The 20,146-nt window shown below is 58.2% G+C and overlaps 1 protein-coding gene across 1 annotated transcript in view; it reads left to right on the top strand.

Annotated features, from left to right (window-relative positions):
• Positions 1 to 18,133, top strand: part of DGKZ (diacylglycerol kinase zeta) — a 45,578-nt gene extending 27,445 nt beyond the window's left edge. Inside the window, exons 10-31 of the mRNA XM_050897588.1 lie at positions 224 to 319; positions 1,178 to 1,260; positions 1,805 to 1,865; positions 2,267 to 2,380; positions 2,793 to 2,933; positions 3,448 to 3,526; positions 3,824 to 3,879; positions 4,949 to 5,011; positions 5,260 to 5,333; positions 5,445 to 5,556; positions 5,869 to 6,068; positions 6,370 to 6,470; positions 6,604 to 6,683; positions 8,160 to 8,229; positions 10,144 to 10,184; positions 10,754 to 10,944; positions 11,498 to 11,529; positions 12,314 to 12,357; positions 12,741 to 12,861; positions 13,396 to 13,432; positions 13,725 to 13,824; positions 16,280 to 18,133. Of these exons, the coding sequence (XP_050753545.1) occupies positions 224 to 319; positions 1,178 to 1,260; positions 1,805 to 1,865; positions 2,267 to 2,380; positions 2,793 to 2,933; positions 3,448 to 3,526; positions 3,824 to 3,879; positions 4,949 to 5,011; positions 5,260 to 5,333; positions 5,445 to 5,556; positions 5,869 to 6,068; positions 6,370 to 6,470; positions 6,604 to 6,683; positions 8,160 to 8,229; positions 10,144 to 10,184; positions 10,754 to 10,944; positions 11,498 to 11,529; positions 12,314 to 12,357; positions 12,741 to 12,861; positions 13,396 to 13,432; positions 13,725 to 13,824; positions 16,280 to 16,396 (2,013 nt within the window). The 3' untranslated portion in view covers positions 16,397 to 18,133. The remainder of the gene's footprint in view (positions 1 to 223; positions 320 to 1,177; positions 1,261 to 1,804; positions 1,866 to 2,266; positions 2,381 to 2,792; positions 2,934 to 3,447; positions 3,527 to 3,823; positions 3,880 to 4,948; positions 5,012 to 5,259; positions 5,334 to 5,444; positions 5,557 to 5,868; positions 6,069 to 6,369; positions 6,471 to 6,603; positions 6,684 to 8,159; positions 8,230 to 10,143; positions 10,185 to 10,753; positions 10,945 to 11,497; positions 11,530 to 12,313; positions 12,358 to 12,740; positions 12,862 to 13,395; positions 13,433 to 13,724; positions 13,825 to 16,279) is intronic.
• Positions 18,134 to 20,146: the final 2,013 nt, after the last annotated feature.

The raw sequence follows: 20,146 nt of genomic DNA, 5'->3' as shown, positions 1-20,146 counted from the left end.
AGACTGGGAAACAAGGGGGCTTTGCTGGGTCTGCGCTGAGGTTAAGGAGGGTGAGGTGGAGGGAGGGTGCCTGTTGGCAGGGCAAATCCCAGCTATAAGGCTTACGGGGTGGCTGGGATGTTCTCTTCCTCCCACTCCTGACCTGCGTGATGTTAGGGCTCAGCTGGAGGTGGGAGTTTGCATTTCCCCAGGTTTGTTGAAGGACCTGCGGTGTCTCTTGCAGGAAGGGAGGTGGAAACCCTTTGTCATCAAGCCCATGCCAGCTCCTCTCATGAAGCCCTTGCTGGTGTTTGTGAACCCCAAGAGCGGTGGGAATCAGGTATGGCCTTGTCCTACATCTCCATGAGAAGGCAGCTCTGTAAGGGCATTGCCATTTAGCTGCTGAGGTCTCATCATAGTTTTGGTGATGTCTCAGCTGCAGAAGAGGCAAGGCAACCCCCACAATGCCAGTTTGCTGCCCGGCAATTCCCACCTAGGCCAGTGTCGTGGTTTAACCCCAGACAGCAACTAAGCACCACGCAGCCGCTTCCCCCTCCCCCCTCCCAGTGGGGTGGGGAGGAGGGGAAAAAAAGTAAAACTCATGGGTTGAGATAAGAACAGTTTAATAACTAAAGTAAAATAAAATACACTACTAACTAAGAATAATAATAATTGTAATGAAAAGGAATATAACAAAAAAAAAACCCAACACCCAAGAAAAGACAAGTGATGCACAATGCAGTTGCTCACCACCCACTGACCGATGCCCGAGCAGCGGTCCGCCCCTCCCAGCCAACTCTCCCCTGTTCATATACTGGGCATGACATTCTATGGTATGGAATACCCCTTTGGCTAGCTCGAGTCAGCTGCCCCGGCTGTGTTCCCTCCCAGCTTCTTGTACACCTGCTTGCTGGCAGAGCATGGGAAACTGAAAAGTCCTTGGCTTAAGATAAGCGCTACTTAGCAACAACGAAAACATCAGTGTGTTATCAACAGTATTCTCACACTAAATCCAAAACACAGCACTATACCATCTACTAAGAAGAAAATTAACTCTATCCCAGCCAAAACCAGGACAGCCAGGCTTTGCCTGAGTCCCCCCAGAATGATGTTGTCTTGGCCTATCCCCAGGACCAGACGCCTTATTCAGCCGTCCACTGGAACTCCCTGTTAACTGAAGTCTTTCTTCTCCCTGTAGGGAGCCAAGATCATCCAATCCTTTATGTGGTATCTCAACCCACGACAAGTTTTCGACCTCAGCCAGGGTGGACCCAAGGAGGCGTGAGTACTGATGGAGGCAGCGTCCTTCTCTCCCCTATCCCTGCCCCAGAGATTCCTCCCCAGAGCTCTTCCCACGATTGGCAGCGGCCTGATGCTCCATAGCTCCCTTGTGCAAAGAGACCTCCAACGAGTTCACGCTCTGAGAGGCCTCTCTATAGGATACCCTGTAGTCAGTCAGTGTTTCCTGCTGAAGGGCTGGTCTAATCTTAAGGCTAGTGGCGAAGAGACCAGCTGTGGGGTGAGGTTCCCAGACCTAGTTCGTTATGTTCAATTAATGTCGCGTGAGTCTTATCTGCTTGCTGCATTTTGGTTTATCTATGTGTATGCAGACTGTGGACACCCCGCTCTTCCTCCACAAGAGCTGGTGAAGCCAAAGTTACTGTGGCTTTGCCCACTGCTGTGAACTGCTGTGGTGATGGGGAGGGAGACACGCATGTGGCTTTGTGAATGCCGAGGGCTCTGTGAGGGCAGGGACCTCTGCAGCTGCTGCGTGACACCTTCGGTGCCTCTTCCCTCCCCTCCTCACCCTCCCTGTTCCCTGCAGGCTGGAGCTGTACCGCAAGGTCCACAACCTCCGGATCCTGGCATGTGGGGGAGACGGCACGGTGAGTCCGCCAGCCCTTTCGTGCCTGTGGTGCCCTTCGCCCCAGGCCTTTCCGGTGCCAGCAGCAGCCCTCCTCGCTGTAATCCAGAACGGGGCAAAATGTGCGCACTGTGTCCGTGGTACAGCTGTTGGCACTGGATACTGTGGGTCCCCTCATGCATTGCTCTTGGGAGTGCTAGTCTGTGGCATGTTTGGATTTGTAGCCCTTTTGGGGGCCAGTGTCCTCCCTGGGGTTACTGGTACCTCCTGCGGCACCTGTTTGGAGCATTAAAGATTGTGAATAGCCTTGGTGGTGGCTAAGTGGATCCCGTCTCTGCCTCTCTGCCATCACTAGTGCTCCGAGTCACCTCCACCTGCCTGCCGGTCCCTGAAATAACTGTTTGCACTCTCTTGCTCGAGCAGGTGGGCTGGATACTCTCCATTCTGGACCAGTTACGCCTCAATCCACCTCCTCCTGTGGCCATCCTACCTTTGGGGACAGGGAACGACTTGGCCAGGACACTGAACTGGGGTGGGGTAAGTGACAGGCACAAGAGCCCACTGCTGGCAGAGGGGGACTGAGCGCTTTGACTCCGGTTCCAGACACATGGGTGGGGATTTGCATGGGCTGGGTGTTTTGACTTTCCCTAAATACAGACCAACAAATAAGTGCCATTTGGATGTTACTGTTCTTCTGACATTTGAATTATTCTGCATTGGATTATAATCTATTAGGACATTAACAAAAGCAATCATTATTTCAAACTTCGGGAGACTTTTAGAAGGAAGATGTATTGTTTTAAATTTAAAGTCCCACTTTGTTGTGCATTCCAGTAGAATCAATCTTTTCCACATCTTTTGCTCTGGGATGTCTTCCCAAAGCCCACTGTCTCTGGGGCATCTCTGCGGGAGGCAGGTGGGAGACTCACTGGGTCCTGCTCTTCACCAGGGTTACACAGATGAGCCTCTGTCCAAGATCCTGTCGCACGTGGAAGATGGGAACATTGTGCAGCTTGATCGCTGGAACCTTCATGTGGAGCCAAACCCTGATGCGAACTCTGAGGAAAAGGATGAGGTGGCCGCTGACAAGGTGGGACACCTCCTCTCCGTGTTTGTTCCCTGCGCTGGGGGTCTGCATTCTCCTTTCTCCCACTGGCTCAGGCAGCCCCAGCACCTGGGGCTCCAGCGTTGGGTTGGTGTTTCCTTCTCCCTGCTCCAATTCATCTCCTCTCCTTGGGGCTCTGACCCAGAGCACTCATGGCGAGGCATGTAGAGATCGGAACTAAATGTCCACCAGAGGTTTTTAACCACAGCTTGCAACAGGTATAAGCCCAGTCCCCTGAGACTGTTTCTTTAGCAGAAACATGGGTGATTGCAGGTATCTTGGAGAGCAGAGTGTGTCCCCTTGGGCCACATCCCTTACCCCTAGGAGCCAGGGGTCGATCCATCATCTCAGGCTGGTGACCTCTGTATTTTCCTGGGGGGAAGGCAAGCGGGCTCCCTCAGCCTCATGAGCACTGTACATGGCTCTGCTATAGCCTGACCTCGTCTTTGCCATGGCCGCATGCTGGCAGCCTCGTCCTTATTCCTCCTTTCCCTTTCAGCTCCCCTTGGATGTCTTTAATAACTACTTCAGCCTCGGCTTTGACGCACGGGTGACGCTGGAGTTCCACGAATCCCGAGGTATGGGGGAGTGGCAGGGCTGGGGCAGGGTCTGTGGTGAGGGGGTGCCCCAGAGGTGGGCCCGTAAAATGTTCCTCAGGAAAGTGAACAAGAGGATTGCCTCAGGGACAGGGCTGGAGGTGAAACCTGAGGAGTAAGTGGAGGCTGCAGAGGGGGAAGAGGGGTGTCTGCATGGGAAGAGAGCTGGGGGCTGCCTCCTGGCCGAGGCTGGCTGGAGAGCCGTGTCTGGGGAAAGTTGGCAAGTGAAGTATTTCCATGTGCAGGCCAATGACCTGGACTTTTTTCTCCTTTCCCTAGAGGCCAACCCAGAGAAGTTCAACAGCCGGTTTCGGAATAAAATGTTCTATGCTGGGGTGAGTGTGTGGAGGATATCTGGGCATGCCTTCATAGCAGCCTTAGCATCAGCTGGAGCACAGGCATGGCCCTGCCTCCTGTCCACACCCTAAACTCACTCATCCAAATTACACGGGCCTTCACGTGCACCCAAGCTGAGCCCCCCTGAAGCTGGAGAGTTGCTGGAGAAAGGCTGCAGCCCAGGGAGTCACAGCTCCTCTTTGGCTGCAAGCGCTGCTGGTGGTACAGCTTGCTCTCTGGCCTGCAGTACAGTTGCTGTCTTGATCTCCTGCCACTATTGTTCTTGTTCTCTGGCTCATGGACGGTCACCCAGCCAGGACCTCCCCAGAGCTGTGGGGAGGCAGGCTGTCCCCCCTGCAGAGCAATGGGAAGCCTTTCCATAGAGTCCCCACGCTACTTTGGTCTTTGATTTTATATCTTCAGACAGTTACAGCTCCCTGGCTAATTATGCCACCCTCCTGTATCTCACCTCTAGAGTTTTGTGTCTCAGTGTTGTCTTTATTCGTCCATCCCCCCATCCTCAATATGCCTCCCTACCCAGGTGACTGGGTGACCGGTATTTGAGCAGTACTAAAGGCCAGGTGCTGCTCTGTACCATCTCACATCTCTCCTGTTTGTGTCTCCCCTCATCTCTGTACAGTTAAACCCAAATGGGACCCTAGGGTCTGTGTAGCAGAGGCCATACTGTCTCTCCTGGTATCTCTAGATGGGGTCACATCAGCTCTGTTTTATGGTACTTCATTACAGCTTGAGACTGAATTTGTCTCTTGTGACTCGAGTCTCTCACTGGAGGAGACCCACCTTGCGAGCTCTTCCCTAAAGCCAGGACTGGGCTGGCAATGGAATACTAGGGCATGTTACTGAAGGTGCCCCAAGGTTTTTGGTAGGCAAAACAGCAAGCAGAATGGATCAGGTTGTTTTGGGAGGGGGAGAGGAGAGGGCTTCTGCCAGTGGACGAGGAGGGGATTTGCTGCTTTCAGCAACTGAGATCTGAAGGTCAGTGGTAGGCTTCCTGGCTGCCCATTTTGGTGAACGTCTGGGCACTAACACTGTCTCTTACCTTGGCAGACGGCCTTCTCTGACTTCCTCACCGGGAGCTCCAAAGACTTGGCAAAGCACGTCAAGCTGGTTGTGAGTGTGCAGGGGTGCTCTGGGCCAGGGAGGAGGGTGAGCTGTGGAGGCATGAGGAGCGGTCCCTTGGCACACTGAGTGTCTCAGGGTTGGGGAGAGGATGTGTTCCTGGGAGCATCAGCTTCCCCTGGCTTGGAGGACAGTCACTGTAGGGAGCAGAGGGGGGAGGCCATTTTCTCCAAAGTGGGTAGGGTGGGCCGGGCCAGGCCCCCCTTACAGCAGCCTGAACACCCCTGTGTTGTCTCCAGTGTGATGGGACAGACCTGACCTCCAAGATCCAGGACCTGAAGCCCCAGTGCCTGGTCTTCCTGAACATCCCCAGGTGAGCAGCCCCAGGACCTGCCCTCATATGCTGGGCTCCTCACCCCTATGCCACAGATCCCTGCCCGGGTTTGAGGCGCCTGTCCATGCATCGCTTGCCACCCCTTCACAGGTACTGTGCAGGCACCATGCCCTGGGGCAACCCTGGGGAGCACCACGACTTCGAGCCGCAGCGCCATGATGATGGCTGCATTGAAGTTATCGGCTTCACCATGACATCCCTGGTGAGTTGGTGCTGTTGGTGGTTGTAGCTAGCAACCAGAGGAGCGACTGGTCCCATTGGCTGGGCGTCAGCCAGTCCACCAGCTCCACAGATTCTCTCCTGAGGAGTTGTGGTGCTGGCCTGTGTGACAGTGTCTGCTCTCTGAGATTTAGGCAAGATGCTGTTGTGCCCTGGTCTCTGTGGATCCCTTCCCACTGAGATCAGGCCTGAGACTCTCAGAACTTGGTTCACTTGCAACATCTGGCTGATAATGGGTGCTCCCCCCATCCACCCCTCAGTCTGTGCTGTGCTCTCACTCTGGACCCTTTCACAGGCTGCCTTGCAGGTCGGCGGCCATGGGGAGCGGCTGTGCCAGTGTCGGCAGGTGGTTCTCACCACATCCAAGGCCATCCCCATGCAGGTGGATGGAGAGCCCTGCAAGCTGGCAGCTTCCTGCATCCACATCTCCCTGCGCAACCAAGCCAACATGGTGCAGAAGACCAAGCGCCGCAACTCCATGCCTCTGCTCAATGAGTAGGTTCCTCAGATCAATCTACCACCTCCTATCCAAGGCAGGAGGGGTGGAGGGAGAAGGGACGGGACTGATCCATCACTCCCAGAGGCATTTCAGTCCTCTCAAGGAGGGCCTGGGAAGGGATCAGGTCACAGAAGTGTGGCCAGACCCTGATGCTGGAGAAGCTGCTGGTGCCAAGGTCCCCGCTCCAGTTGGTGCGCGAGACTGTGCTCTTGCCTGTTTTGGAGGGGTGAGTGGGATAAGGAGAAAGTGGGCTGTCACTTTCTGATCCCTTCCCTTTTCCTTCCCCCCTGCACACAGCCAGCAGCCAGTGCCTGAGCGGCTGCGGATCCGGGTGAGCCGAATCAGCATGCGCGACTACGAGGCACTGCACTACGACAAGGAAAAGCTCAAGGAAGCCTGTGAGTGACCAGCTGAGTGACCAGGGGGTGGCAGCCACAGTCCCCGATGGCTGTGCATTCAGCTAAGCTGTGTGAGGTGTTGGGGATGGGGCACAGGCTGGTCCCTGAGTTGTGTCTGTGCCCTGTTGTGCAGCTGTGCCGCTGGGGATCATCGTGGTTCCAGGAGACAGCGACCTGGAGTTGTGCCGGACCCAAATCGAGAGGCTGCAGGAGGTGAGCCTCTGCGTGGGAAGTGGTCACGACTGGATGCTGAGGATAGAGGGGCTCAGGGAAGGGATTTCTAAGCCTCCTTGACCTGCACACACCAATACACACGCTCCTGCTTCTGGTAGCAGGTCACGGTTTACCTTCGCCACGTGGTGGAGGCAGGATCCCAAGCTGGAGGCTTGTTGCTCCCTGCTCTCTGGCAGCTTCTTTCTCAGCATTGCTCTTCTGACATTGTTCTCCAGGACCAGAGTGTCGGTGGCCCAGAAAAATTATGGGGCAGTGGAAAAAGCCAGCACACATTCTATAGGGGCCTATCACTCCCTGCGTGTTTGGGGAGGCCTTTCCTCTGTCCCTTTGTTTACTGTGCTGTGTTCCTTCAGCACCCTGCAGGCTGTGTTTCCTGGTACAGCTCTGCCCTCACCAGGTGCCTGGATTAGGGTTGTCCTCCCTCCAGCTCTTTTCATTTGCAAGTGCTAACTTTTGTGCTCCTGCCGGTGTGCTAGCGCGACCCGGGCATGGGCTGCGTAACCCTTGCTCCTGGTGAGCAAGGTGAGCAATGCCTTCTGAGCCCGCCAGTGCCTCCTGGTGCCACACTGCTCAGTCTGATTTTCTCCCAGAAGATTGAAGGGACCTTGCTCAGTCCCCAGTTAGCTGGCTCTTGTGCCTGAGGGAATCCCATCCAGCGTGTGCGTAGTGTCCTGCGGGGCCGAGTTGGAGAGCTGCTTGCCCAGGCTGGCGCACTGGCATCTGCTCCTTGCTCTGCCTGCTCTGCATGCCTGTCCCCTGCCTGCCTTGTGTCCAGGCACTGGTGAGGACACGCAGACAGGCACGTGGCTAGCAGCTCTCGGGCTCAGAGCGTAATGCTTTCCTATGGCGTCAACCTGGTAGACTGATGCCTCTGCAATCTCCTGCACCTCTAAATCTGTGCATTGAGGCTGGTGTTCCTCGGTCACCTTGTGGTTTACCTCTTCTCTCTCCTTGGGCAACCACTGTGCTCTGGCCTCAAAGGAGGGCAGGGACCAGGGACCTTGGCCAGGCAGTGTGTAAAGCCAGATATGGCAGCACATTAAGCAACACCAGTGGGACGAGAGAGGGGCTGGGGGGCCACCCAGACAAAGGCTGTAACGGCACACCTTGCCTTTCTGCAGGATTTCCCTCCACAGCCCTCTGCTTTAGAGCGCCTGCTCTTTCAGGTGTGTATGGCCTCACTCCGTCCCCCAGGCCCATCTGTCACGTACACCATGCTGGTCTCATGGGCTCGTTTTGTGGCACCTCTCTCTCCAGTGAGCTGGTGTGTGTTGGCTCCAGTCTGTCCCGTGCTGCTGCCTGTCGCTGTGTGCTGTGCCTGCGTCCAAGTTCCCCTTTCCATCCAAGCACCTGTGGTCCTCCATGTCTGCAGGGACCTCCCAGAGCAGGAGGGATGCTCTGGGGAGCGATGGGGAGGCCAAGAGACATGACTTTGTCCTCTCTTTTTTTATGCAGGAGGGAGATGGAGCCAAACCGAAGACACTGTCATCCCAGAAGCTGTCGCCCAAGTGGTGTTTCCTGGACTGTGAGTATCATCTTCCCCTGGGAGTCCTGACTGTGTCTGAATTTGGTGGGGTGAGGGGACAGGCCCTTGGTGACAAGCCACTGAGAGCCATATGGGACTTGGGACTCATGGATGTTGGGGTCTTTGCGTCCGAGTGCAGCAGTGGTTTGCCCCAGGCTGTGCCTCTGGCTGCCGACCACGAGTGGAGCGAGGGACGTCTGCTGGTCTTCTACCCCCAGAGCTGAAGGCAGCTTGGCAGCATGTGTCCCGTCACTGCGGGACTGCTGGGGTTGCTCTCCTGTGTCATGCAGGCAGGGGGCCCCCTGCTCCAGCACACCGGGAGCAAGGCTCACTGTGAGCATCCCAGCGGTATGGGAGCAGGCTCCCTGCTGGGCTCCAGCTGCTTCTTCTCCCCTGCCTGAAGCTTTCTCCTCTCCCTTTGCCTTCACTGACCAAGAGGTTCCAGAGCTCTCCCTCTGTACCTGGAAGCTGGCTGATAGAAATGACTGCTGGTGGCACTTCATCTCCCTGACTTCCCAGTAGCAGGGCGTAGAGCACAGAAGAGCACAGCCATGGGTTGCAAAGTGGGCCTGGGAAGCCTTGTGCTAGGCACAAAGGATGTAGCTTCTCCCTTCAAGGCTCCAGCCCTGCGTGTGGGGCTGCTGGCGCTGCTGCTCCCAGGTGTTGCTACCAGGACTGCTGTACCAGGACCGCTTTCCCTCCTCCTGCCAGTCTCCCAGGAGCAGGTTCTGGACTCAGGAAAATGTGTCAGGAAAGAGGCCAGAGCCTCGTTCAAGACAGCGCAGGGTCATTCAAGCGGCTGAATTACAGGCCTTCAGCAGCAGCTCCCTGGCTGTAAATCTCCAGCCAGGACAGGATAAACGGGGTTCTTTCACTCCTCTCGTCTGCTCTGGCCCGTCCCCGCTCTGTTTGCGGAGAGAATTCCCTGGGTCCCCAAGGGTCCCACCACAGCAATTTCGTCTGGGCAGGCACCAGCAGTCTGGTGGGACACAGGGGAAGTGCCACGCTGCGTGAGGACCCAATTTTCCTGGCGCTGTGCTCTTGCTTGTCCTGCTCTCCACTGGTGATGCCGTAAGTCCCCAGCCCCTCCCTGCTCCTCTTGGGGGTGGTGGCTGCGTGGGTCTGGCTCCAGCATAGCCACTTGCTCCGTTGGTGTTGAAGAAGCTCCTCTCCTGCTGTGGGGATCTCTCCTCTAAGGAAGGGGGATGAGCAGAGGGATGCACTCGGACAGGCTGCTGCCAGCAACAGGCTGCTGTCCTGCTGTCCTAGGAGACAGGGACTTGGATCTACAAATGGTGGTGGCATGCTCCATTGTACCTGGCAGTCACAAGCTCTGACGTGGCCTTGTGGTGGTCTGTGGGACGTTACTCAGTCAAGTCAGCGGGAGGCTGAGCTCCCTTTTCTCCCTGCCCTGCTTAGTGCCCCCATTTCTGTGTGCTCTGCAACGAGGTGCATCATGTTGAATTGGAGCAGTTCCTCACCTGGTGCAAGCGAGTGCTGAGACGTGCACTGCACAGCCCTGAGCTTCATCTGCTCGGGCTAATGCTGCATTGCAGCTGCAAGGCTGGAGCACTCGAAAGCCCCCAGAAGGGCCACAGTGTCAGCTAGGTGTGTTCTTGTCTTCCCTGTGGCTCCCTGCCAGGAGTAATTGAGCAGGAGATAGCAAGCAAAGGCATGTTGCACAGGGGCATGGTGGTCTGCAGGCCCAAGGGGCTACCGCTAGGGTAAAGAGAACAGCAGGGTCCCGAAGGGAAGGGGGCTGCTCCTGGTCAGTGGGTGCTGTTTGCTTTGCTGTGCCCTCTGTGCAAGCCACAAAGTGGCTGGATATTTCACTATCACTCAGTCGTGGAAAGTGGCCATCTTCCTCATCCCATGTCAAGAATAACCCTGTCTCACTCTGTCCCTGTCTTGCAGCAACCACGGCTGATCGCTTCTACAGGATAGACCGCGCACAGGTGAGTGCAGCCTTGTCCTCCACTGTTGTCCCCCCTGGCATCTGCTGGGAAGGTGTTTGGGTGTCCTGCGTTCATGTGGACCAACAGGCTGGCTTAGCCTCAGGGATGTGCAGGTCTTGCACCGCTGCCCTGCCCTGTGGCATCCCCTGAGGGGTGGTGTGACAGGCCTGGCCCAGGACCAGCCTCAGCACCTCCAGGTTCCCATGGAAAGGGAGGAAGTGTGGGTGGGAGCACAGAGTCTTCAGTTGGAAGCTGCCTGCAGGACCCTACAGTGGAGGGGGTAAGGAATAGCAACATAGCAAGGCTGGCCAGGCACCCACCGACTGGGGTCATCTTAATGAGGGGGACATGGAGATGAGATGTATGGGTCATCTGCTAAGTTAGCAGGAGATGGGAAGCCTGAAAAGGACAAGGAGATGCAGAGGCTTCCCAGGCACAGGTCCCAGGACTCTTCGAGCCACCATCGCTCTGCTGAGCAAGTGGGTGGGGTACAAGGCATGAGATGTGAGGGGATGGAGCTATACAAAAGTAGGTCTTGCTTCTGAGGAGGGCTGACTTGTGTCTTTCAGGAGCACCTCAACTATGTGACAGAGATCTCTCAGGATGAGCTCTATGTGCTGGACCCAGAGCTGGTGATCACCCAGACCGTGGGCACCTCTCCTGCCATGCCTGACCTCGTTGACTCATCTGCTGCACCCACTGGGCACCATTTTGCATTCCCCTCCTCTTCCTCCTCCCCACCCTCCTCTCCTGCCCCCAGGTGAGTGTGGAATGAGGGTGCTGGACCTCAGGAAGGATGGGCAGTGATGGGAGAGCCAGGGTTGGCTTCACAGCGTTGATCCCTGGGCCAGATTACAGGGGGGCTCCCTGGAAGCGAGCAGGAATTCAGTGCTAAGTTAGACCAAGGGGTGAGATGCCATCCTGTCTTCCCTGCTCCTCTGCCAGCAGTGCTGGAAGCAGTGGGGCATCACCAGGTGGCTCAGCCATGGGGTCAAGCTCCAGTGCCTGGCCCATGGGGCAAAGGGCATGGGTGTCTTTTGGCCCAACTGAAGCCAGCCTCGGGTACAGGTGAGCAACGGAGCTGGGAGCAGCAGTAGAAGTGGGAGTGGGAATGGGGAAGAATCATAGATCAAGGAAGAAGCAGCATGGCCAAAGAGCAGCAAAGTCCCTTGGCCTGCCTCTGCTCCTGCCTGCTGGAGGAGTGCCACGGGCAGGCTTCTTCACAGCCATCCCTCTACCCATGGCGTGCCCTTTTGGGCAATCTGCTGCCAGGACTGGCGGGGTTAGTTATGCCTTTTCTTATTCCCTTCCAGCGCTGAGCCTGAGCACTGCCTCCCGCACAAAGGTGAGTCCTGTCCCACCCGCTGTCTCACCCCCTCGCAGGTCACTCTGTTTTGGGTCCCTGCCACATTTTTTTTTGGCCTGTCCTTTCCTTGACGTGCAGGCAGGAGCCCTGCTGTCTGTGTGCTAGGTGGGAGCGCAGAGCACCCGCAGGCAGGTGACCCCAGAGGTGGGCAGGAGAGACCTGACAGTGATTTGTGGAGTGACCTGGCCAGGCACCTTCCCAATTCCGCTGTGCGGGAAATGGCATGGCCAAGGGGTTAATCCCCCACCTGCGGAGCCGAGTGCTGTGGGCTGGGTTGGGGGGCTGTGTCTGCCAGGCGGCTGAGAGGGAGCCTGGGAGGTGGGAGCACAAGGTCAGGGGCCTCGTGGAGCTGAGCAAATGGAAAGAGTTTCCTGGAGCTTGAGTGGAGCCTAGTGCCTGGAAGTGTGAGTCATGGGTGAGAGGCGTCTCAGCCGCTGGCTGACACCCAGGAGACCTGCTCCCCGCTTCCATCGCAAGTCATCCTGCCCATGGGCAGAGATTGCTCCCCCCTGCATGCACACCTCCCTGGGGCTGAGGTCTGGCTGTGCCCCCAGCTACATGGGGTCTCCCTCCTTCCCCTGGCTTGTCCCTCACATGCCTGAAGGTGGGGGAGCCATGTAAAACCAGTCTGACCAAGGGGTTAGCACCTGGAGGAGCTCCAGCTGACTGCTGAGCCTCTAGTGCCCAACCCTTGGCTCCCTGGTTAGATAAACGGGATTACAGCTTGGCTTTTCTGACCCCAACCCATCTCCCTTCTTTGCAGACGACCTTCTGATAGAAGCTGCCAAGAGCGGCAACTTCAGCAAGGTAGGCACTCCCGCTGCCTGCTGCGATGTGCAGCCAGGGCTGGCTCCGGGTGCTCGCCCGGCAGCCTGCTCGGCTGGCACGCCCCTCGGGCTATGAGAAGCCCTGCCAGCCGCACTCCGCGATTGCCCTGGAGCAGCTCCTGTTGAGGGCCTTCCTCCAGGAGCAGTGGCTGGAAACCAGGCAGGTTCCTGGCAAGAAGCCTTGTTCCTCTCCTGGGGGACACGGAGGGAAGGGACTTGGCGGCGTGGCTGAGCTGGACAAAGCTCCCTGCCAGGCCCTGAATATCCACACAACCTGCTGGGCACCCCAGGGACGTGATGCCAGGGCTTGGGCCTTGGAGCTGGGAAAGGCAACTTATCCCGAGCAATCTGGCAATCCTGTAGTTCCAAGAGCTGCACCGGGCTGGAAGAGACCTGATGGTGCGAGACTCCTCAGGCCAGACCGTCCTCCACCATGCTGTCAAATCAGGGAGCAAGGACATCGTCAAATACATCATCGAGAACGGTGAGCTGGGGCCAGAGTGCCACGCTTAGCAAAGGAGCGCGGCAGCCGAAAAAGCCCAACCCTCTGCTCAGATGGGGTGCTCCTGGGCTTAGATCCCTTCCCTCCGGGTTTGCTACATCCTCCTCCTGGCATATGGGCTTTCTCTGGCATCTGTCTGCCAGTACTGGGGTGCCCCCATGGCTGTTGCTGCATCCTGGCAAGGTCAAGCATTTCTCTGGGAAACATTTCTCAGTGTCCTGCTTCTGCCTTCAGGGCAGCTGACCTGTTGGTTTTGGCAGCTCCCACTGAAATACAGGCTGCTTTATTTTTATTTTGATACTTCTCTATAATAAGTCCACAACAACTCTTCTTCCCTGGTCTCAGCTGGGCTCAGATGCCGTTGCTGGCCTGAGTGCTTTGGAGCCAGGACCTTTGCAGGCAGCATGGAAATAGCAGCCCCTATGGAAAGATGCAGAGTGCGACTGGGGAGTAGGTGGGTCCGTCTCTGCCCTGCAGCCAGGTCTCACTCGCCCTGCACTGTCTTTCTCTCCACAGCCCCTTCAGAAATCCTCGATGCCACAGAGGAGGAGAAGTAAGTTGCTGACTGACTTGCGTTACCTGTTGGCCAGACCCTCTGCGAGGTGACCAGTTGTCTGGGCACTTATCAGCCACCCTTGCTCTAATTACCAGCCATGGTTCCCAGTCCACTCTGGACTGACCGCCTCCGAGCAGCACCCCCTCCTCTGCCAGGGCTGCCTGGACAAGCATGCAATCCACCATGAGCTTCTGCTGCAGCCGAATTGCTGTCCCTCACTGCCACCCACACATGCTGCATGTCCCCGTTCAGGGGGGACATCTCACATCTCCCGCTTTCTCCTCCCCAGTGGTGAAACCAGCTTGCACCAGGCTGCAGCCTTACGCCAGCGCACTATCTGCCACTACATCGTGGAGGCTGGGGCTTCGCTCATGAAGACAGACCTGCAGGTGATGGTGGGAGGGCTGGCAGTGGGGCTTTCTGGGGGACTGGGGGCCTGGCAGGAGTGGGGCCAGCAGGAGAGCATGGCAAGGGTGCTTTGGCTGGGGTCTTTGCCAGCCAGAGAGGAGCTGACATGAAAGCACCCATGCTTGCCCAGCAGAGCCCAGCTGCAGAGGGGTTAAATCTCTTTCCTCCCTGCGCTTCTCTCCCTGTTGTTTTATTAAATTAGAATCAAGGGGCTGGAATGTCTCATCCCAGTCTCCCCCTTCCCACCCTCCGGGGTCAGAGCAAGGACAGTCTCGCTATGAGCTCCCTCCCAGCTGCAGGGCTCCCCCCTCTCTCCCCTGCGGGTGGCTGCGATGGGGGCGCTGGGAGCTCCTCTCAGCGAGTGAAGCTGGCCCGCGGGGAGCAGGAGCAGGCAGTGGAGGCCCTTTCCCTCGCATGCCGAGTTAATTGAGACGTGCCTTGGTGCCGGGGAGTTGTGCCAGCCCCGGCAGAGGAGTCGCGGGAAGGGGACTTGAGGCCATGTACAGGAGGTTCCCGGGGTGGGCGTGCTGCGCAGGGGACATGGTCGTCTCCATCTGGCGGAGGCTCGTAGCAATGGGCTGTAGTGGAGGACATGTAGGAACAAGCCAAGAAGGTGCAGTCTGTGGGTCTGGGACACAGGGCAGGAGCCCAGCTGGGGGGTGCAAACTTGCTGGGGCCGGTGGAGCTTGGAGGCCGCCTCAGACAATGCGCAGCCCCCTTGCCAGCTGCCAGGGAGTTGCTGTACAGACAATCTCTGGCTCCCCATCGCTCCTCCTTGGTCCTGGCCAAGGCTTGGGCCTTGCACAGCACCCGGAGCGGGGCTGGCCTGGCTGGAGACTCAGCTGGCAGCCATGGGATATGACAGCGATGCCCAGGTGAGATGGTGACTGGGGAGAGGCAGGGGGAGAGGGCAGCTCTGGGGGCACGGCCCCTCTCTGCCCCCAGCCCCCCTCATCTGCCTGAAGGAGGGGAGCAGCCCCCAACCTGCCAGCAAAAAAGGGAGCCCTGCTCAGGCATGACGGGCTGCCCTGGGGAACCGGGCTTGCACGTGCCTGTGCAAACGCATGTCCGGGTTTGTAGCTGTCTGGGGACCCCTCTGCGCCGCTGCACTGACCTTGCATGGGCTGTGGGTCACAGCCTGCCTGCACAGGCAGGAACCCACCTTGTTAGAAACCCTAGTGTCAGACCTGTAGCACGGGTTTGGAGCGGGCTGATCCCACACCCTGCAGCAGTGAGGGAGGCCAAGCCTTATCGGTTGGCGTGCCTCAGCCTGGCCGGGCAGAGGGGCCCTGGCAGCTCCGGTTTCAGGCTGCGGGCCGGCAGCGTTGCAGCGAGGCTTCTGCAGGGGGACAGGAAAGAAACACAATTCCTCCTCTGGTTTTTTCCCCCCACTTTGTTAAATGAGCACTTGTATTCAGGGGCTGTGGGCAGGAGGCCCCCGAGGAGAGCCAGCACCAAAGCACAGAGCGGTCTCCGTCCCCCTGGCTGTGTGCATGCTGGGGGATGTGTGTGGGACCGCGGGGCCTGCCCAGTCTTGGGGTGCACATGCGAAAGAGGGAGTTTCTTGATGCATCGCACCTCTCCGCAGCCTCATACTGGTCGGCTTTTGTCCACAGCCGCATCCAGGCCCAGTGGCGGCTCCGCATGTCTGACCATTGTTCCTGCTGGAGAAATACATCTGTGGGTCGCCCTGGAGGCCCCGGCACCCTGCCGCAGCCGCCCGTGCTCCGCTGTGCACCAGGGGACGAGCCGGGCAGGCCGGGCATCCCTTCCAGGGACGGTTTTCAATGGCAGCGGCAGAGCGCCAGGTTTCCGCGGCCTTTCTCAGCGGCACGGCAGAGCCCGGGCGCTTGGCAAGGAGGAGCGAGGAGCCAGGGGGAGGGAAAGGGGAGAGGAGACGGAGCTGGGAGCTGTTAACAGATTTGCTTTTTATGGAGTGTGGGAGTTCATTAGTGGACACAGTCCAGATGGCTGCAATAAGCTGGTGAAATGTGATCCTCCTCCGGGAGCGGGAGCGCTAGCAGGCTGCGAGAGGGAAGGGGGGTTGGTATTCCCGGGCATTCCCCAGACATACCCCTCATTCCTCACCCTCTCCCGTCTGCCTCCCCAGCGCCAAGGAAGAGCAGGTCATGGGGACCAACCTTTGTCTCCTCTTGGGGGGCTGGTGACAGTCGGGGCCAGTTTCTGTCCTGGCCCGTGTACAGGGCTGATGGGCCTTCAGGGGACAGCTTCCAGCCCTGCGGCGAAGTCAGGCTCCTCAGGAGCATGCTTTGGCACATGGGCATTCGGCTACTGCCCGCCTTGGGGCTTGGCTGCAGGCTCTGCTGGACCCAGCTGCAGCCACCTTTTCAGTGGGGGAATGGGGGTGCCTTTGGGTGCCGAGGCAGCATTTAGGCAGTGCTGGACGCTCTGACGTCTTTTGCCTCCCCTATGCAGGGAGACACCCCCAAGCACCGGGCTGAGAAAGCCAACGACCCCGACTTAGCTGCCTACCTCGAGAACCGACAGCACTACCAGATGATCCAGCGGGAGGACCAGGAGACAGCTGTGTAGTGCTCGGCGTGCCTTAGCCCAAGCCAGCTCAGGCAGGACGAGAAGAGGACAATGCCAACTGGCAGAGCTGTGAGTCTGGCCCAGCCCTCCCTAGATGTCAACCTGGTCCCTGGAGGAGATGGAGACAGCAGAGCTCTGCCCCAGGCTGGGCTGGGACTCTGTTTATGAGGACAGTGGGTATTTGGGACTTGAAGCCTGGCTCTTTGTGTGTCCCCCCCTTTGCCCCTCATCCACCACGTTCCCCGCCCTGGATGGGATCCATCCCACAGCCCTGTTGGGGCAGGCCAGGCTGAAGCCCCTGGTCACCCTTGTGCACGGGAGTGATGCCAGTGCCCCCTCTGCAGGCTTCTACCTATGATCCTTGTGGGATGTCGTTGCTTGCTGCCTCTCCTTGCCAGCAGTGCCCCTCCTTTAGATGCTTGGCTATGTTCGTGTCCTGTTCCAGCTCTCCTGTCTGGCACAGCCGTGGGAGGCACAGGCTGTGCGGGCAGACAGCAGAGCCCGTGAGCCTCAGACTTTGCCCCAAGGGAAGCACCATGACTTACTGCCCCTGCCTCCTCCTCCCACCTGTCGGTTTGGGGCTGCCTCGGGTCTCTGTGTTGCCCTCCCAGGGCCTTCTGCGGTAAGAGGGAAGTCCCTGGCGCACCCAGCCTTTCCTCAGAGCATCTGGGACCAGCGCAGCTGGAAGCAGGGCAGCCGCTGCCCTCCTAGTTGCCTTTAGTGCTCAGCCAGTCAGCAGTGTGGCCCAGAGCAGGGATGGCATGGAGGAAGGCTACCGAGCCCTCCCATCATCCTTCCCTCCGCAGAGCTGGATGGGACAGCCTGCACACCCGGTGTGTGCTGGGCATTTCTTTGTGAGCCCACTGCAGCATGTAGCTGTGGTGGAGAGCTGAACTTGGCCTGGGCAGTGGCTGCGGTGGAGCCCGTTGCATTTTCCCAAATGCTGACTTGGATCCGGCTGCCTTCCCTGCTTTAGCTTTTCCCCCCCCCAATGCTAGACGTTGCACTGGGCTGGAGGGGCAGTGCTCGGGTCACTGCTGCTCTCAGGGATTCCCCCCGTGCCCCCCAACTTGTCAACATGCATCCCCTGAGTCCGACTCCTGCCATCTCCCAAACTGGGTGCAGGGCTTTGCAGGGAAAACTTGGGAGCTCGCCCAGCCCAGACACAAGCTCCCTGGGCAGGCCACCAGTTCACCCTCTCCAGTTTTAGCAGAAAGAGGGATTTGGATGCATAGGAAGCATCAGGACTCCCAGCCCCGAGTCATGCCTGCAATGGGATGGCATTTCACGTACCACCTGCCATGGGGCACGAGGCATCACGACCCATCTCCCCTGCGGATGCTGTGGGTGCTGAGCGTCTGCAGAGGCATCAAGCCAGCCCTTCAGCAAGGCTTTTGCGGAACTGACCGTATCTGGGACCAGGAGGTGCCAGCAGAGGAGGCGAGCTGATGGCTCTGGGCCTTGCAGACCTGCTTGGCACCTTTGGGTGCGCGGCAGTTGCGAAGCAGGTTGCTGCTCGCAGCTTGGGTCCCAGGAGAGGATGCTGCTGCCACGTGGGGTCTGTGTGGTCCCACCTGCACTCACACTCGGCTGTGCCCGCTGGGTACTGCTGGGTGGCACCATTTGAATCCCTCCTAATACCAAAAAAAGGGTTTGAGGATACCACAGAGAACCAGAATACCCTTCAGGCTTTTTGACCGGGGGGCAGAGTTCCCTTGGAGGATGGGGGATGCTGTGGTGGGGAGCAGAGGCGCAGGGTAGTGCAGAGTGCCAGGGGCCAGCGGCAGTATTGGCAATTAATAGCGATAGCTTCCCAATGTGTTCAGAGCTGGGATGCTCCAGTAGTGCCCCGAGTTCCCATCAGGACTGCTCACAGGCCACTGACAGACAAGGCACTGTCATCTTCTCAGAGGTCCAAACCACTGCCCCCCCAGCCGGGATGCCCAGCCCGGCCCAGAGGCGTTTACAGCCCCAGCTTCGCCCTTTCTCCCCTGTTTTGTATTTTCCCTTATAGTTTTTGTACAGGTAGTTGAGAGACACACTGTCCCCCTCCCTGCCTGGCCCCTCTGTGCGCACGTGAGCTGAGTTGCTGTGCAATTCCAAGCCTGGCTTGTATTTCGGCGAAGGCGGAGGGGGTGTTGGTCGCCCTGCCCACGGAGGGCAGGGGTTCTGTGCAATACCTGGGTCTGTGTTTCCTAGACGCTGTCATAGGACTGTATTTTTGTAACTCTGTGAGGGTGCCAGCTCCAGCAGGCCCAGGGCCTGACGCGAGCCTGCGTTCCCGTCGCTTTTCAACTTGGACTGTTTGGATATTGTTGTTTCTTGCCATTGAAATAAAGATATGGATGTTTTAGTTCCCGTCTCCCGCTGCATCCACAAGAATGTGGTGGGTGCTGCACCAGTGATGCCCCACATGGTGCAAGCGAGGTTGTACCCTGCGGCCTCTGCCCCTGTCCTAACTGGGGGTACTCTTGGGAGTTCCCTGTTGGGCCAGGTCCTTGCCCGCTTCCCTGCGCAGCATCCCTCTGGGACAGTTGCTGGATACAGGGTCTTTGTCCTGAGGGACCTTCTCCCCTGTTCTGTGGCGTACATTGATATTCAGTGTAACGTGGAGCAGGGAGAAAGTGCACAGCCATCCCAAGTGATCCAGAAGGGCTTGGAAGCATGAATCAGGAGCTGGCAGCCTGCTGTTCCTGCCCTGCTCCGGTTCCTCCCTGAGGCAGGAGCCCCAGCAGCAGGCCTGCCATGTCCTTTGCAGCTGCACAGCTATCGGTGGGTACCACAGCGGCATCCAGCCTCCAGATTTCAAAACATTTCTGTTGGCCATTTTTTGTGGTGAGCTGTCCCCAACCACGCTGCTCTGCAGGGGACGAGCCTGCTCGGGGGCTCTTCCTGTTGGTTCCCAGCTCCAGAGGGGAGTCCTGGGGTCCTGCCTCCAGTGCTGAGCACTGGGGCTGTAGCGTTGAGGGCTGGGATTATCTCTGCCACTCCGGCAGGAGGACCGCTCTCCAATTACAAAAGCAGGGGATTAGGGATGGTTCTGCTTCCAGCCACAGACTCATAAGGATGACTGCGGCCAACGCCATCTCTCCTGCAGAGTTTCCTTTGCAAAAGGGAGGTAATCGCTCTGGCTGATGGCATGCTGGTGAGGGAGCCGGAGATGGACACGGTGGGTGATGGGGAGCTATACTCATACCTTAAACTCAGATTCCTGAGGGCAGCTTGGCAGCCTGCCTGTCGCTCCTGCCGCCTCCTCTCCGCCCAGAGAAGCAGCCTCCTTCCCCGGCTGCGTTGTCCCTTCCACACCCCCCCCGTGCCTCCCTTTCATCGCCTTCAGCCTTTCAGCTCCTGCCCAGAGCTAACAGTGGGGGTCTGTAGCGAGTGTAAGGCACACCAAATTGTCCCGGCCTCCCTGGGCTGCAGCCCAGGGACCAGGCGGACGTGCGACTGGGAGGAGGGGGCCCGCTCCGCTTCAGTGCCCAGACCCTGGTGCGTTGGCATTTGGCCCACGTCTCGGCGTGAAGACCGTCAGTAACCATGGCAATGAGAATTTTCCAGCCGCCCCGGTGTCAAATTTATGGTGGGGGAGAGAAGCGGTCCCAAAATGCGACCGCTGTGATGAGGGGTGTTAGGAAAGGGGCAGTCTACCTTCGGGGGAGAGCCCTGCCCTTCTCTCCGAGGGGCCTTGGCATCCCCTCTTTCTCCCTTTCAGCCGGGTGTCAGAGGTCCAGAGGTCTGTCTGGCCTCCCG

This window comes from Gymnogyps californianus, chromosome 5, assembly GCF_018139145.2.
Source record: "Gymnogyps californianus isolate 813 chromosome 5, ASM1813914v2, whole genome shotgun sequence".
NCBI classification, from domain to species: domain Eukaryota; kingdom Metazoa; phylum Chordata; class Aves; order Accipitriformes; family Cathartidae; genus Gymnogyps; species Gymnogyps californianus.
Note: the sequence above shows the minus strand (reverse complement) of the source record. Positions and strands in the feature narration are given on the sequence as shown.